This window comes from Gallus gallus, chromosome 1 (assembly GCF_016699485.2).
Source record: "Gallus gallus isolate bGalGal1 chromosome 1, bGalGal1.mat.broiler.GRCg7b, whole genome shotgun sequence".
Taxonomy (NCBI): domain Eukaryota; kingdom Metazoa; phylum Chordata; class Aves; order Galliformes; family Phasianidae; genus Gallus; species Gallus gallus.
Window position 1 is genome coordinate 180,959,568 of NC_052532.1, and position 17,352 is coordinate 180,976,919.

General features: G+C 36.6%; 1 protein-coding gene across 5 annotated transcripts in view; it reads right to left on the reverse strand.

The window, feature by feature from the left end:
* The window catches only part of AASDHPPT (aminoadipate-semialdehyde dehydrogenase-phosphopantetheinyl transferase), a 23,907-nt gene continuing 6,555 nt past the window's right edge, over positions 1 to 17,352 (reverse strand). For 3 of the 5 annotated variants that reach the window (XM_046942011.1, XM_040700246.2, XM_046942009.1), the window contains exons 3-7: positions 9,767 to 9,888; positions 9,158 to 9,319; positions 4,877 to 4,924; positions 2,686 to 2,763; positions 1 to 590 (exon numbers count right to left, since the gene is read on the reverse strand). In XM_046942011.1, the coding sequence (XP_046797967.1) occupies positions 432 to 590; positions 2,686 to 2,763; positions 4,877 to 4,924; positions 9,158 to 9,319; positions 9,767 to 9,888 (569 nt within the window). In that variant the 3' untranslated portion in view covers positions 1 to 431. The remainder of the gene's footprint in view (positions 591 to 2,685; positions 2,764 to 4,876; positions 4,925 to 9,157; positions 9,320 to 9,766; positions 9,889 to 17,352) is intronic. The other 2 variants (XM_046942016.1, NM_001278088.2) reach the window with 2 other exon arrangements.

Sequence of the window (17,352 nt, forward strand, 5' to 3'; positions counted from 1 at the left end):
GACTTTTACCCATTTCTCTGGCTTTATTCATTTCATTGTCGTATTGAACTACAATTTTTTTAAGACACGAGGTGACATTAAATAATAATTTAAGTCCAGCATAAATAAAACACAGAAATACACTTCCACGTGTTAAGCTCCTGCTGACTGATCGACAACACTATTGTAGCTCTGCTTCCTGTTATCAGCAAGGGTAATTACTAAAGCATGAGAACAAAGGCATGGAGAATCAAAAATCCACAAGCTCAGCTTAGACTTATCACTCTGAATTCCTTCAGCAAGGAAACATGCTATCTTCTTAAATACTGACAGAAAATGTCAATTTTGAGAAGGTGAATATCAGGCTTAAAGGGAAATATATAAAATAAGAGAGAACAATTCCTATTTACACATTTGCATGAATTCCTATGATCTTTTGTTTCTAAGCATTCTCATCTTGAATTTGAACTCTGTTTCACTGGACTCTCTTGCTTAGAACAAAAGTTATCCCAATATGCAGAATCCTCAGGTGTAATTGGAATTCCAGGTGCAACTAAATCTTCAAAAGTCAATAATGTAAACTGTGGTCGATGAGGTTGCATGGAACATACCTAAGGAAAACAGATATTAATTTTTCATGAATCAGTAAATCTCCATTTTCTTCCTGCAGCCTCCCCTGTAAAGTTAAAACTACATTTTCCTTTCTGAATAAAGAAAACATTCCAGTTAAATCCAATGTCACTGTTGCTAATTTGGGTTATACATCAACTAACAGAAGCATGTAATGGTGTACAGAAAAGTAAGTTCTGCTTTGTTTCAGTTCAGAAAACTGAGAGAACTAGGGACAGAGAATCCCATAAACACCATAGAATGACTGTTTAAGCTCAGAAAAAGCAAAAAACAAAACTACTACATTCTACATCAGACATGATTATTTGAGATGATAGCATTAGGATTTACTCCAATGGAGGAATATCTACTCATACTCCTCTTAATAGCAGTCATGACTGGAGCTGGGCATACACTCAGTCTCCTCACAGAAACTCTTAGAGACAAAAGCAGTAACAATCAAGCCATGATTCCAGATTAAATGCAAACTCAGATACTGGAGATAAGTGTGTCACAGTCTCTGCATTAGTTAAACTGCATCTCAAAGAAAAATAGGCTTGTTTTCCTAAGCACATGTTACTGTATAGCCTGCTGTATGCTACCTGCAAGTGTAATTCCAGGAGGGCAAGAAGTACAGTTGCATGAATCTGACTGATCAGAGGCTGTAAGCTGTTCTTTTAATGTCTACACATTCAACCTCTCTAAACAAAGATGAAAAACACCCTTCCCCCTCAACATATTTAACGACAGAATCCCTTCTACAGTTTCCATAGAAAATAAGAAGGCCAAATTTATTTCCTCCATATTACTGTTAAAAAGTGTCCTGAAAAAGGAGCATAAATGCACCGAAATTTTCACTTCATTTCCATGCTGAGGAGTTAGAAAATGTCCACTTGTGCTACTCAGTATTTCCTATTTTCAGCAGACTGAGCTAATGAAATTTAGGTCTCTATAAATTTAGTTATTGAGCAAGTATGGCTTTGAGACTTTTCTTGATTCAAATACTTCGCATCAGAACTCCCACTATATACCACATCTGTTCCTTTTGTGATAATTTTAAGGTACATGACAGTGATAGCAACAGTCAGCAACTAATCCTGAATTCTGTAGTGTACCTGCATAGTAAACATACTGTCAAACAGAATGCGTGTATTTTCCTAAATAACATTTGACAGAGTACATCCTCAAATGTAGCTTCTGTTTTTGTTTTTTTGTTTTTAATTTAATCAACACAAGCTAAAAGCTCTGCCTCACTGTGCTACCTATGAACACAGACACAGATTTTATAATAACTTTCATCCAGTAGCATGTATTTTTTGGTAGCTTCTGGTACAGACTTGGTAGCTACAAAACGGACAACACTAGATCCATTTCCTTGTGAGCAACTGACATGCCACAGACACACTTTCCTTTTGCTGATTCTCTGGCTATTTTGGCTATGACTTGTCAATCTGCTTCAAATTTGACTGCTACTGCTATTTTAATGGCCCAGGTCTTTGCTAAATTATACAGAAACTCCTGAAAAGCTTTTAAGCAGCTTTGTTGCCTCACTTCATAAAGAGACCAAGCAGAATGAAGACTAACGCTGCTGTTCTTCCCATCTGTTAGTTGTTATTGCTTGTGCCAAGAACTGTCCTAGGTGTATGAGAGCTGGATCTGCTCTTGGATACATGCAATGATGGTCTCCCATTAAAATGGGAGATGGTGCAACAGTTTAGTAGTTCAGATTAGTTTCAGTATCCTTTTGCATCTACAAAATCCATATTTCCAACTTGAGTCTAGCTGGATGTAATAAAAAAATCACTGAATTGTCTCTTAAATAAATATAGTGAATGCTGTACCACATACATTTTAGATTTTACATTATCAGCTGCTGTCTTCTGAAACCATTTCTCCTTCCCAGCTTGTTTCTGAAGTAGGCACAAATAGACTAAACGTAACAGGCCTCTAACAATCTAATACTGCAGTTAAGTCTTCTTCTCCTTGGCCCTCCATCTGAGATGAGGCCTTATTTTAGCTAAAGCATCATGCTAAGCTTATGTTCAAGTAACTAGTTACCAAGATACTAAGACTTGCAAACACTTTGTAATTTCTTACATCAGTATGTTGCTGTCCAAATCCCTCCTGTTTCCCAAGAGCCACTGCAACATGATGATAGCCATCTAACCGTGTTTCCTAGTAAAGATGAAAAACAGCAATGTAAAAGTTTTTTCTTCTCCCTGTTTCCATCAGAGACTACATACATAGTTAAAATATGGCTCAGAACAATACCAAAGCACTGTTTAAATTACTTTAGAAAAATGACATTCAAAAAGCAATAGCCCTTCTTAGAAAGCTTGCTGGAGAGCTCAAGGATGCAGATACAGTTAGCAGAAATTAACTGGTTACTATAGATGGGCACCATCTCACCCATGTTTAGACGTTTATACACCAGTCTGTGACCTTAGTCTTCCTATATTGTACCTTTCCAAGTCACAAGCCATACAATCTACTTTAACTCCTTGTTTTCAAGTGAGATGAACTATGAACTTTCTCTGGAGGACATTCTAAAGACCAAGAACACACATGTAAACTTAAAGCAATGACTTTCTTGCTCCTGGCTGCAGGCATCATGCAAGTCCACAACTTCAAATTGCTGACACAGTAGTCTGAAAACTGCTCTGTGGAAATATAGTTTTCCACAAAAATATATATATTAGTTTTTATATTTAGTTTATATATTTAGCTTATGCATGCATATATATGCATAATTTATAATAATGCTTTAATAATAATACTTTATTATTATTATTAATTTATACTATTAACAATATTTTGATATAATTTATATTTAACAATTTTACTTTAAAGTTCCCCACACCCCAGAACAGCTAAGAATTCATCATAGGCAATTCATTTCAGAAGAAGCTGCTTTTATGTATGGTTTCTGAATGTTGATTTTATAGTCAAGTCATAATCCTGGTTTTAGTTTTGGATTTAATAAGGAGGAAAATGTTTTCCTTGTTTCTTTATAAAAAATTTTCCATACCATATCCGTACAAACTTTCTAAAATGGAAATCAAGAATAGGAAGAATGTAATGTATAAACAAAACAAAAGAATCTAGATGCTACTGTTAACCTGAAAATCAGCTACTTGTCTGGATACCCTCCTGGGAAGTATGACTGAACCTTCCATTTCCACTTCTCTGGGAAATACTAACACACTGTATAATTACAGAAAGAAAACATCATTATGTCCTCTCTTCTGTGATTCCCCAATAGCAGTGGATATAAAGCCAGCTCAGTTAAGACAATATCTGCTTTACTCACATGTAGAAGAACCACTAGGCTGGGGCACTTTACAGTCAAAGATGTGGGTGCCTTGGCCAATAGGCGCTGGTGTGGGAACAGAAGTAATGGCAAACAATTGGGACAGTTCTAGGGTGGTAATGTTTTGTGCTTGTCTTGAAGAAAAATGACCATGTCCACTTTTTAATCACCTTACTTCCTCCCTGCCCTCTTTTTATTTTTTGCCTGTCCAAATGGCCAAAGACTGATGAGACTGCACAGAGCTCAGCACATAGCAGCCTACATCTATTGTCAAATGACTGAAAACAATTGTTATAGCTCTCAGTAAAGTGCACAGAAGTTGGTTTTTTTCTGACATGAATTGATATATTACTTCTCGTTGATGCAACTATAAACATACATTGTGTAAAGTCTCTAATATATAGTTAACAAAAACATTTTCTGTCAGTTCTAAGCTGCATGTAATTGGAAGCGACTCTTTGGATAAGGGGGACCATTATTCTGCAGAGTCCTCTCAATGAATAATTAATTCAGAGTGTTCCCTCCCATTTAATTCACGTATCCTTAGTGCATTAGAGGTCAGAAAACAGTTTTCAGCATCTTCTAATAAAATGTAACAACCTATGCCCTACATTTTATCTTCATTGCTTCAGAGAAATGTAAACCCAAAACAAACAAATCTTTCATGGCTCCTGCTAATGGCCAGCAGAATCCTTATGGTGTGAAGTTAATGCAGCATAGAGATGCTTAAAAAACAGCGTATCAATCTGTTTCATATTCATCTGGAGATATCTGTACACAACCTTATCAATTAAATCCAACTTCTTACATAAAAATGGATGACTAAACGATAGCAGAAGCAGTACTGGAAACAAAACAAACACTACAGAAATTCTTCTGGTTTTGTTAAGATTCCTGTCTATAAAACAGAGAACATATAATAGATGAAAATTTGTTTTTCTCTGAACCAACTAAAGGCACAATGAGACTTATAATTACCTCATTTCGAAGGCTCATCAGAATGACGTGTCTGGGATTCAGATCAGTCTGTATTCACCAAAACAGACAATTTATGAGTAAACTGCACCTTCACAGGCAGCAGAATTGATTGCTGTCTGAATCCAGGTGGATTAACTAATCTGGGTAACAAGTTTTAATTCCTGGGTTTTTCCTCAAAATACAACAGAACAAACTCCTCTTATTGAGGGTGGAAGACTCCATTACTATTGCACGCTAACAGCAATTACTAAATATGCTTCAAATTAATCCAGGTAATCTCACTTTGGAAGTAACGTGTTTGTATGTAGGCAAACCAAGCAAGTATTTGCTATCAAAATACACAATGAATTATTTGTGTAGCAGCAGTGATGCCAGGTGATTCTCAAACAGTGACTGAAGTTTAGGGTGAATGGGTGCTCCCTGGGTACTGATTCTATGAAAATTGAGGTAGGGAACAAAAAAAGATTTATTTAACAGAGGTTCCAGTAACTGCTATCTGGCCATTCATCCCAATTAACTGTATCGAAGTGTGATTAGTGAGAAAACATCACAAATGCACTTCACTAAGATTCATCATTAATCAGGATTTTTTTTTCCATATATATCTGTAGCAGACCTGCTACAGATTCAGGTATTGTATACATGCAGTTCTCCCTGTGAACTATAAAACTTGTCAAAATTATCACTGACCAACTTTCTTCACCTACATTAAAATTAACTAGTACTTCATTCTGTAAGCTTATTTTCTTCGAAAGGAGTAAATGGATCATATGGAACTCACTGATAAAATTATATAAAAAAGTAAAAATCAAAGCATGTCTTCATCCTAAATTAACACTCTGACACAAATACTGTATCACACTTCAGTGGATTACTCCATTTTCATTTTTACTAAAGAAATTATCTTTTTTTTCTCACTCTAAAAGGAACCACATATGCACTGCCTATTGCAAACAAACCATATGAGGGCTGCTCCGAAAGCAGTGCCTTGTGCTTTATGATGCTGGCCCACAGTGTCACAGGTGGATGTTGGTGGTACGGTAGTAGAGATCAAACCTTCCCATCAATATGTCACTACACGTTGTTGCTGTGTGACAGATGGCAGCAGAGGGACAGCCTGACAGACTGGCATCTGACAAGGAAGCGTGTATGAAGGTGCATGTGGAAAATGTGGCACCCATGTGGAAAATTTCCACTCCATGTGGAAAAACTGGCACCCACTGACATTCATCAGTGTTCGCTGACCATTTATGGAGACCGAACAGTGGATGTCAGCACAGTGAGGCAGTGGGTGGTACTCTTGTTCATCACTGGTAAAAATGCAGAGGTAATGGTGGTGACTGCATTGAAAATCAGTGTTTTGTAGCTGAGAAATTTCTGTATCAAGTAGTGTTATTGTCCTCTTTGTATCTGTTGTAATTTCTATAGAAATAAATAGGATGCATTACTTTCAGAGCAATCTACTCATTTAGCCCACATAGCAGACATATGTTGAAACTCAATTTGTGCTTCTAAATGAAATTTTACTGTATTTTTTGTCCCATCACCTCCAAAATAGTTAAAGGGAATGGGAGAAATAATCGCTAGAGAACTATATGAAACAAAGACCTAAAACAAAGTCAATCTATCATTAACAAGATGTTCCTGAGATACTGCTTTCTACCCAAGCTCAAAAATACACGAGGAACAGTAAAAGGAAAAAGTACAAAAATAAACCCTCAGGTAAAGATAGCAAAAAGGCAACTATACAACAAGATATATTTCATATTTACAATGAAATAGAAAAAAAACTATGTTAACAGGAAATTGTACCTACAATGTGAACAAATTCAAAATGCATGTTCCTCTAATTTGATTCACTAGTATTTCTTTTGACCTGTTTTTCGGCTTGCAAACTATGAGGTAGGAAATATTTTTCAACTCTTTATGTTTTTAAGTTGTTGTTTTTACATGACATGCCATTCTCTAGATGAGATTTCAGATTATTTTTGTATACCTTTAGTTGATACATAATTATTATTTTTTTTAAACTATCTTCTACAGTTGGTAAGCTAGATTCTCTTTAAAAGTTAAAGGAAGAGAATCCAAACTATGAGATGAGAGCAAGGCTCCAGTTTTTGATCATCTCCTACCATACAGATCTGAGAAGTAAAAGTGAACTTTCTATCGGACAGAGAAAGTACCCTCAAGTAAACTTAGCACAAAAGAGAACACAAGGAAAACACTGTATCAGTAATAGGAGTCTTAAAGGTAATTTTCAGTGATTTCTCCTGGATGACTACCCCAAATTTCTCAAAATTGGTGCCTGCAGTTATCGAAGTTATTTCAAGAGTTTGGCTCAAGGCCAAATTATCAAACAAAATTAAGAATTCTGTAAGTAAGAAAATGGGTACAAGATTTTGTCTTCTCACAAGTTTCTTTTAAACTATAGTGACTCCTAATTTTAGTCTGGAGACAGATAACTGAAGAACTGTTTGTTCGTTCTTTTTCTTTCCATTTCATTTTAATTAAGGTAGATATTTAAATGAAATTATATGCAGCAGAGCTAGTATTTTAAATGAAACCTGATAATAAATCCTGTCTTTGAGATAATACAGTCTGCATAGTTATAAGGCCATGCTCTTGGGAAGTAGTGGGCAAGCATGGAAGAGGAGGCACTTCTTAGACAAAAAGAAAAATATAATATTATAAAACATTTAAGTACTACAGGCAGCTATCTACGTCATCATCTCCGAGCTATTTTATTCAATCAACCACCAGCATGCCTTCAGAGATCAAAATTTGGAGCTTCAGAAGTTAATCAGAAGAGATAAACGCTTCTATGACAATGGTACACTTAGCATTAACGCAGAAAACAGTCATCTTACAAGATGTGTCCTAGGATATTTCTTGCCAGTCTGTAATTCCCACTATAGGATTTCCTGACATGCTCAAATCACAGAGACCATGGCAATATTAGTATGAGAGCTGATTTAGTGTGGGTAGATTTTAAAATAACAGAAACCCAAACATGCCTAGAGATGCTGAAAGAATGAACTCTGAACAAGTTAAATGTTACTGCTACAAGTCAACTTATGCCATATTTAATTTTCTTATTCACTACACACATACCATACATGTACTGTGTACGCTACGTAAAACAAGCATACACCAAATATTGGTCATTCAGACAAGCTCCACCAGAACAGTCATGTCCAACAATAGAGATATTTGCAAAATGTAATGTTTCACATATACTGCAAGCTGATTACTCAAATGGAAAGCACACTTGATTGTTTTCTCAAATAGAATTGCAAAGCGTATATTCTTGGAACTTCCAGTCAGCTACAGACATGCCGCACAATCTTACAGAAGACGGAGACAGGGACAGATGGGAACAAAAATCCCTTTCTAGACAACTTTAAAGTCACATCATCTTTTCCATTTTTCCTTTTCTATGTCAGATTGAAAGTGTTTCTGGAGCACTCATGATTTTTTTTTTTAGCTGGTTAAATACTGTGAGATGATTGATAGTATCAGTTCTTTCTCTGCTTACCCTTTAAAACATTAGATGGCCACTGGTCACCCCATAGATGTTTTAGTGTTAAGTCTGAATAACTTTCAAGGAGGAAAAAAAAAAAAGTAAAAAAAACCCAAACGTTGGGAAAGAAAAAACCCAACACTCAGAAGACTGAGCTCAAAAAGGATGTTCCAATTAAGTAAAGGCAATTGTTTTTTGCATCAGTCCATTCCAACACACAGCAACCAGTGAGTACCTCTTGAATTCAAACCTACATAAGCACACTACTTTTGTTCACTCAAGCAGGTGAGGGGAAAAAAAACAAAAACAACCAAACAACAACAAAAGCACAACCAAAGAGCTGAAGAAAACACCTCCATTTCAAGTGTTTAACATAAATGCTAGCTAATGGCATTAGATATCACCGGTCTCATTCTCAGCCAACTGATCATAAAATCACAGAATATCCAAGTTTGGATGAATTTCAAAATTTTTTACACTATTCACAAGTCAGGTCTGAATACACCTCACTGAACTTCCTGCATGGCCTAGGATGAATGTGTGTTCGAGTGCCAGAACAATACTACATGAATGGAAAAATATAAGAAGCCATTCTAACGAATGTACTTTGTAGGAGGATTTTGTGGTCAACAAAAATGTTTTACATGCCAGTGATTTATACCCTATATTTTAATCTATATCTTTTCAATGTAGTTATATAGAATAAAGGTGTGAAGTTGCAATCAAAAAGTGCAATGCAATTAAGTTTGAAGATTTCTTACCTCAAAAGTCCACTCTTCCTCTTTTTCTCCATCCAACAGCATCTGAGTCTCACTGTACACCTTCCCTATTTCCATTTGCAATGGGGACACATTAAATTCAATTCTTTGCAAGTTAAAACCAATTCCAACTCCAATAGCCTTCAAGAAGCTTTCTTTTAGGGCCTAAAAGACAGAGCACCGTTTTAAGAATACTCATTGTTCATACTGGTTGCTTCAATCTACCTTCTCTATAAACGTTATTTGTAAGCAGACACTGTAGGTCAAATAAATTAAAGGCTTTTACCTGTAAATACGACAGTAGACTGACACAGTTATTAAGAGAAAAGTTACCAGCATTGTTATTACTTTTCTCACTGTGTAAAAATGAGCATCCAGACTGAATCATTTAGCTTGTTCTCAGTATGTGTTTAAAACTAGTTATAAATCCTTCTAGAAATATCAACTGCATTATGGTTCTTGAAGATAGCCTGACGTTAAATAGATGTTCTCTATATGATCAGGAAACTATAAAAGTATACAGTTTTCTCATAATGAAAAGAATAACAAAACATACTAAACAGTTTACGGGTTGTAGTATTGTAGTCTTTAAATAGGAAATAAATGTATTACCCAGTGTCGATGAAACATATCCAGCTGCATCCACTCATTATTCATAGACCTGATTACATGCCACTCTGTCTCAGTAAACTGTCGCTTCATGATACGAAAGAAATTTGGAATTGAGCTACTACCTGCAGATTTGAAAAAAATATTTACAGGAATTTTAATAGAGCAGTAATGATAAGCAAATGAATTACTTTATTGCTCCGAAGAAAAGCTCACTCATAAGAAAAGAAATATGAACACACGCTGCTCTGCAATCTGAATTTACACAGCTTCAAAGCAGTGAGCAGATGTTGCTAACAGTTCAGAACACACTATTAAAAAATCATTTCTATGGCAGAATTATTACATAAAAAATCTGATATGAGAGTCAAATACAGTCCATATTTTCAGACAGTATTTGACCAGTGGAGATTATATATTAAAAAAATTATATCCAGCTATAAGAGTAGTATATAAAATTTTTAGTATTTGACAGCTTGATGTAGCAACATTTTAAAAACAGCATGATGCTTGTCACAATTCATCAGGCTATTCTGCCTTCTGTCGTTGGACAGTGGGATATAGAAGAAACACTTTAAAGCACATGCAGAAATACAGACCCTCAAATTTATCATACAGAAAAAACAAAAGCCTCAAATCCCTGGATTAAATTTAAGCCTCCACAAAAATCAGCACAGCTGTGTACTACTGTCACAGCTTTTCAGGGGCTACACCACTTTTCCCCTGTAGTCCTAATTTATTTTGCAAGAGACACTACAGATTGTATGATTATATTGATCAATGGCATTTCTACAATGCACTGGAAGCTATGGACATCATTATACACTTCACTAACCACCCAGAACCTGTATGATTAATCAGTATACCATGCAATCTGTCCAATAGGGCTTACAGCTGGCTAAGCAGACAATGGCACAAAGCAATCTATTTTCTTTAGTTGGGATAACCAAAATCTGGATAGAGAAAATTCTACATATTGAGACAATATTTTTTGTAGCTTATGCAATGTTCTTGTTGAAGGGAAAATACTAGTCATGTTTAAGGCAAAATAATCTCACATCCCTCATTGCAAGGCCACTCTGAGTTATTCTAGAGGGATTGTAGCAACTGGTAGATGTGCCTGAAGAGTAGAGAAAAGCAAACATCACTCCCATCCTCAAATGGACATGAAAGAAGGCTTGGGGAACTGTAGGCCAGTCAGATAGTCAGCTGACCCCGGAGACATGACAGAACAGCTCATCCTGTAAACCATTTCCAGGCACAGGAATAGCAAAAAAATCATCAAGAGTAATGATAAGCAGGGATTCATCAGAGGGAAGTTATGCTTGATCAACTAGATAAGCTTCTACAATAACACAACCAGAATGAGGAGAGCAGTGGATATCGTCTTCCTGGACTTAAGTAAGACCTTTGACACAATCCCCAACACAATCCTCATAAACAATCAGCTGATACATGGTTTGGATAGGCAAGCCCAGAGTGCAGAGATTATTAAACCTCTTTCATAAAGTGGTAGTCTTCTACATGTATATAAGCACTACATAAAAACGCATATTGGCTGCAGCAGTATTTGGAGTCGCACTAAAGCACACTCAGGTTTCCTGACAATTTCCTTTCTAGGTCATACTGCAAAATGGAATCTGACATACTGTACACATAATACAATACATGGCATCGATATTTTAGAGATGCCTTCAATTTCCTTTATAGATTACAGCGAAAAAAGCTTCTCAACATAGAAATTATGATGGTAGTTGCTGTAGTTAGCTAAAGGAATGATCCACAACATTCTCAGGACAGAAATAATATTCTTTTCAGGAGAAAAAGAAGATACCAAGAAAGAAATGCAACCACAATGTCAAGGATGGTGGATGACCAAGGTACATATCTATTAGGCACTTCAACTTCCCTGAAACAATGAAAAATAAACTAAACAATTCTTCAATTTGGAGAAAGGTCTTTAATCTTGCTGAGTTTAAATGGACCTTTTTTTTTTTTTCTTCATATGATCAGATGACTGTATTAAAGAAATACTCCAAACTCTTTATTTTCTCCTCCTCCTTTTCATAGATATTTAAGGAAGGACCAGGTGCTTCTTCAGATCATTCAAATTATGAAACATTCAAGAACTTCCTCCTCCTGCTCTCAATAACACATGGTTGTTGTTAACACCACCAGACAACACTTTCAGAATCTAGAGGCTTCCTGCACTGTCAGAGCTGTTCTGCCATATAAACTGTATCACTCAACATGGTACATGCACATTATACTAAACTGTTCAGTATATGAGGGGTATACCATACCCATTCACACTGCCTTTTCAGTCCTCATTCCTTTTTGGTCCTGAGTTTCTCCAGCTGTTGCAACTACACTTCTGATACGATACTGGACAGTCATGTTCAAATTTACATGGTAAGCTGGCACTTCCCCCCATTGAAAAGCTCAAGCACTGTTTTCTACTGAACTGCCCTCCCCCCCAGTTTACTTTTTAATAAAGTGCAATAATTTTGCTCTGAGGAATGAATCAGATCACAGGATTCATCCCTAGAAACTGCTAGCAGTACTACAGCCTGCTTACTCTGTTTCTTCATATTTGTTTGAGTATCAGAGGAAAACAGATTCACAGAATCATAGGAAATTTTAGATTGGAAAGGACCTCCGGAGACCATCTGGTCCAACCTTCTGTTGAAAACAGGGCCTTATATTATCCAGGGACCTGAGGGAGATTCTACCCATGCAACAACGTATTTAAGAAAGGATAAAAACAAACAGAACGCCCACTGTGCAATAGCTGGAAGAGAGGACTAAGAAGTGAGCGAAGCAGCCCTGCAGCCCCAAAGGTCAGTGCAGAAGGAGGACACAAGGTGTTCCAGGCACCAGAGCTGAGATTCCCGTGCATCCCAGGAGAGGCCCATGGAGATGCAGGCTGTCCCACTGCAGTCCACAGAAGGCCACATCACAGTAGACATAAACACTGAAGCCCATAGAAGACCCTACTGCAGTGCAGGCTTCTGGCAGAAACCCCAGCTCACAGCACAGCAGGTTTTCTGGCAGGAACTGTGCCTCATGGAGTATCCAAGCTGGAGTAATATCTTCCTGAAGGGCCATACTCCATGGAAAGGACCCACATTAGAGCAGATCTTGAAGAACTGCAGTCCATGGTAAGGGCACACTGTAGCAGTTCCTGAACAACTATATCCCACGGACAGAGCCCATTCAGAGCAGGGGATTAGTGTGAGGAGGAAGTAGCAGCAGACAAAGTGTTAGAGACTGACCACAATCCCCAAATCCCCGCACTGCTCAGGACTGGGGAAGAGGTAGAAGAGTTGGAGTGAAGTTGAAACTCAGAAGGGTCAGAAGACGGGAGTTCTTTATTTTTTTCTTTCTCACCATCTTACTCTATTATTAATAGGCAACAAATTATGTTAATCTCCCTCATGTCAACTCTATTTGGTTCATGACAGTGATCGGTGAGTGATCTCTGCACCCTTACCTGGACCCTCAACCTTTTAAATCTTGTTTTTCTCCCGTGTCCTGTTGAGAGAGGGAACTCGATGATCTTAAGATATCCCTTCCAACATTAATGATGCAATGATTCTACTATCCTCTGCTAATAAACTTTAAAGAATATTACATCCTTAGAAGAATAATCTGATTAATCTTTCAAAATCTGCTTCCTATATATTAAAAAAAAAAAAAAAAAAAGTACTGTATTATATTAAAAATACCTGTTACCCTGACAATTTCAAAAAGAGTGTGAAGAAAGTACTAAGTGATACTGAAATAGTCCAGTATCAAATCCGGAAAACCAGAAATCAAATCTGGTTGTGCACATCTATATATGCTTTGTTTTTCCACAAACTATTTATGTTGAAATATATAAATAAATATATTATATAGAATCTACTCGATTTAAATGACAACTGGATTTTGTTCATTTCTTTTGTGAATATTAGGCCAGAAATCTGCTTTGCATCTTCCCTGTCAGACAGTAAAAATTCAGACCACATGTAAATTATTGATTTTAAGACGTAGGAGAGAGAAGAAAGAGTAAGTCCTGTTCGAGAAAATGTTTCAGAAATAGTAAATACAGGGCTATCTTTCTCCATTTTTCAACCGGTTAAAAATAAAATGAAGCAAGTTGCCTTTGTAGGAAAATAAAAAGCCACTAAAATTGAGATCTATATACAGCATGCTCTTAATAGTCCTACAGACAGTAGGACCAACACAGAAATCTGCAGACTGGTTTAAGGTTACACTGCCACAAACACAAGGTCAGCCTTAAAAGAGCTTGGTAATACCAGTGTTCACTTAGCAAGGCCAAGCACTCTCCTGCCATACCCGATGTTAGTAAAACCATGATGTGCCTTCTCAAGAATACAGAGAGGAAGAGATGACCAAATGTCCTCAGTACAGTTGTTAAACACTTCAACAATCTTCCAATCATTTTGGTCAGATACAAACTAGCTTATATTGTGTTCTATAGCCAAATCAATTAAAATTGAAAGCTAAAGCTACTATTATTAGCTTACTGACCAGCCAGTCCCTAGAAAAAAGAATAAAAACAGAATTTACCTGCCTTGAACTGCATAAAAGAAACAGGTCAGTGATCACAGAATTGTAAGGGATGGAACAGACCTCCAGAGATCACCGAGTCCAAACCCCAACGATCTAATCAGTACATATAAATTCACTTTCAGATAGCAAGTGGGCCTAGTGGCAATGAGAAACATAGTAGCTAGCAAAATGAGTAACTGAAGCATCAACAGATCGATCTGTTCAGTGTAAAACACAGCGTAACTATAAATCCTGCAAGCTAATGAACTGTACAGAATGAATACATATTCAGGCTCTTAATCTTCTTAATTTTCAGGCCAATCCTTTGGTGTAGGATAGGGCTTGATCTCTTGAGGTCCCCTCCAACCCCTGCAATTCTGTGATCTCTGAAGGAAACCAAAGTAAAATGATACAGAGAAAACGTTCCCTCTGTATTAATAAACACCATGGGCATCTGTTGCAATCTAAACCTTATACAGATGTTTAGAAACTGAGAACAGAGGACAAATAATTATCTAGATAAATGACTAATTTAGAAGAACCAGACAGAAAATTAACAGGGCATGGTTTTTAAATCTATTAGCACACACAGCTTTAGTGTTCATTGGAAATTGGATTGGCATTCTGTGACCTCTCTACCTTCCTGTCATTATCCAGTGATTCTCTCACTGATACATATACTTAATATATATTCTTGTTTTTCAACCAGTGATAATATCTTTTATCTTGGCATACCTCAGAAATACAGCACTTGCCTTAAAATGCCAACAAATTGAGGTTGCTTCTTTTGAATCACTCAACCTTTCCCAAACTGTAAAAATGGAAATATGAGAAAGAAAAAACATAATTCAATAATGCATATTATTTTCCTCCGCACTCAGGATCTTTAAGTCCTTGTAACATTAGCAAAACTGCCATGGGTTCAACTGCAGTAATGCTTGGACCCAGCAGTGATTGAACTTCTAGCAAGCTATCCTGACAGTCAACAGAAGAAAACAAGGAATTGTAATTGATTAGATAGCTCCACCCCCAGAACTGCACAGGAGCAATAGCAATTTTGATATGGCTGTGGCCCAGACAAAAAACAAAACAAAACAAAACAAAACCAAGTAAAACTTTATTTATCTGGATACATCACATCTGATTCCTCATCAGTTCAGACACAGGTTGTTTATGGACTTGAACAGATATATGCTGTCTGCTTTTAACTTGCTTCTACAGTAGAGAAAATGAAAGTGGTTAAAATAAACAGGGTCTTATTAATAGTAAGGATGCTTCAGAAATTCCAAATGCATATAATAAAATGTACTTATGAATAACTATAATGTAAAGCAATTAAGACAATAAGCAATAACAAAATAAAAATCCTTTCTTGTCTACATTAATGGTTGTACCTTTTATCTGTTTAAAAGCTCTTTCCAAGAGCTTATACAGCCACATCGATGAGAGCTTGAAGCAGCCCCAGTATCCCAGCAAAAAAATGTAAATTACCCCATGAAAAAGGTATTATAACCAGCTTTCCATTACAGAAGGTATCGAACAGTTAAAACAATAATCATGCTTTGTCAGAACAGCAGGAACTCTGATTACTTTCAACATTGAGGAGATTATGATGCATCACACCAAAATTAAACCCAAAGTCCTCAAATCTAAATAAACCCCAAAAATGGGCTGTCTTTTATGAAGGCAGTATGGTTGTGAGAATGCAACTACAGATGTAAAAACATCAAGCTACAAGTGAAACATGCTTACATCTCTTTAAAGGTCACAGACATTTAATAACATGACAGAAGAAAGTTTTTCACATAGAGTGGCGACACAATGGAACAGGTTGCCCAAGGAGGTTGTGGATGCCCCATCCCTGGAGGCATTCAAGGCTGGATGTGGCTCTGGGCAGCCTGGTCTGGTGGTTGGTGACCCTGCACATAGCAGGGGGGTTGAAACTCATTGATCATTGTGGTCCTTTTCAACCCAGGCCATTCTAAGATTCTATGACATGTTTTAATTGAGTTTTGACTCAAAAAACAAAACAAAAACAAAAAACAACAACCACACACACAAAAAAACCTCAACATGTTATTAGCACAATGGCACCCAGATATAAAAATCACATTTTCCTGACTACTCATAGCGTTACACTGCTGTAACACTACCAAAGCCTTCTGACTGCAAAACTTAAGATGCAGCACAGAAGTCTGTCTTAGAAGAAGAATTTTAAAGCCAGATGGAATAAACATTCTATGATGTCCCTAATAAAGAGTATAATAATTTTTCACACTTAGAACCTCCCCATTTCTGTGCATATGGTTCTCTTTCTCCCTCTCCCTCCTTCAAAATAAGTAAGCATTACTGTTTTAAAATTGGTAATCAATTTCTACTATAGAACATTGAAAGTAACCATGTAAGAATAGACATTAGATAAAACTTATAAAGCCAACTGCCAAGAGTTAAAAGACTATCTGGTCTGTTTGACAGCTAAAAACCAGCATGTTTTTCTGTTTGGTCTTCCCACAGAGAAGAGAGAGCAGTTAGCTGTCCTTCAGTACCCCTACCTCTTATCAACATATGCATGGGTCCACACCAGCCACTGTAGGAGCTGTCTCTTATCCAGCCAATAAGTTATACAAGTGAAGATGTAAGAGGAAGATGGATGTATTGCAATGTAGCAGAAACACAGCATGACCCACATTTCTATCTTCCAGAAATTTACTGCCACTGTTCTACACTTTGCTACCATTTCCTATTTTAATGAAAATGGTTTTACGTTGGCAAACAAAAAGTCATCATAAAGGACTGGTGAAATTGTAAGAAGAAACAATTTACCCTCAAAGAGAAGATTCAGTCACAGATTCCCTTTACGGTTTATCAAGTGTGAATGCTTAATCAGTTACTGGAGTGCTTTTACAAACATCATGTAACTCCAGGTTAAAACAATGTTAGAAATGTGAATAAAAAGAGAAGAAAAATAAAATTGCTACGTAACGCTCTTTAATGGTATGTTTAAGATGGCTGTTTTTTCCCATTTTCAAACA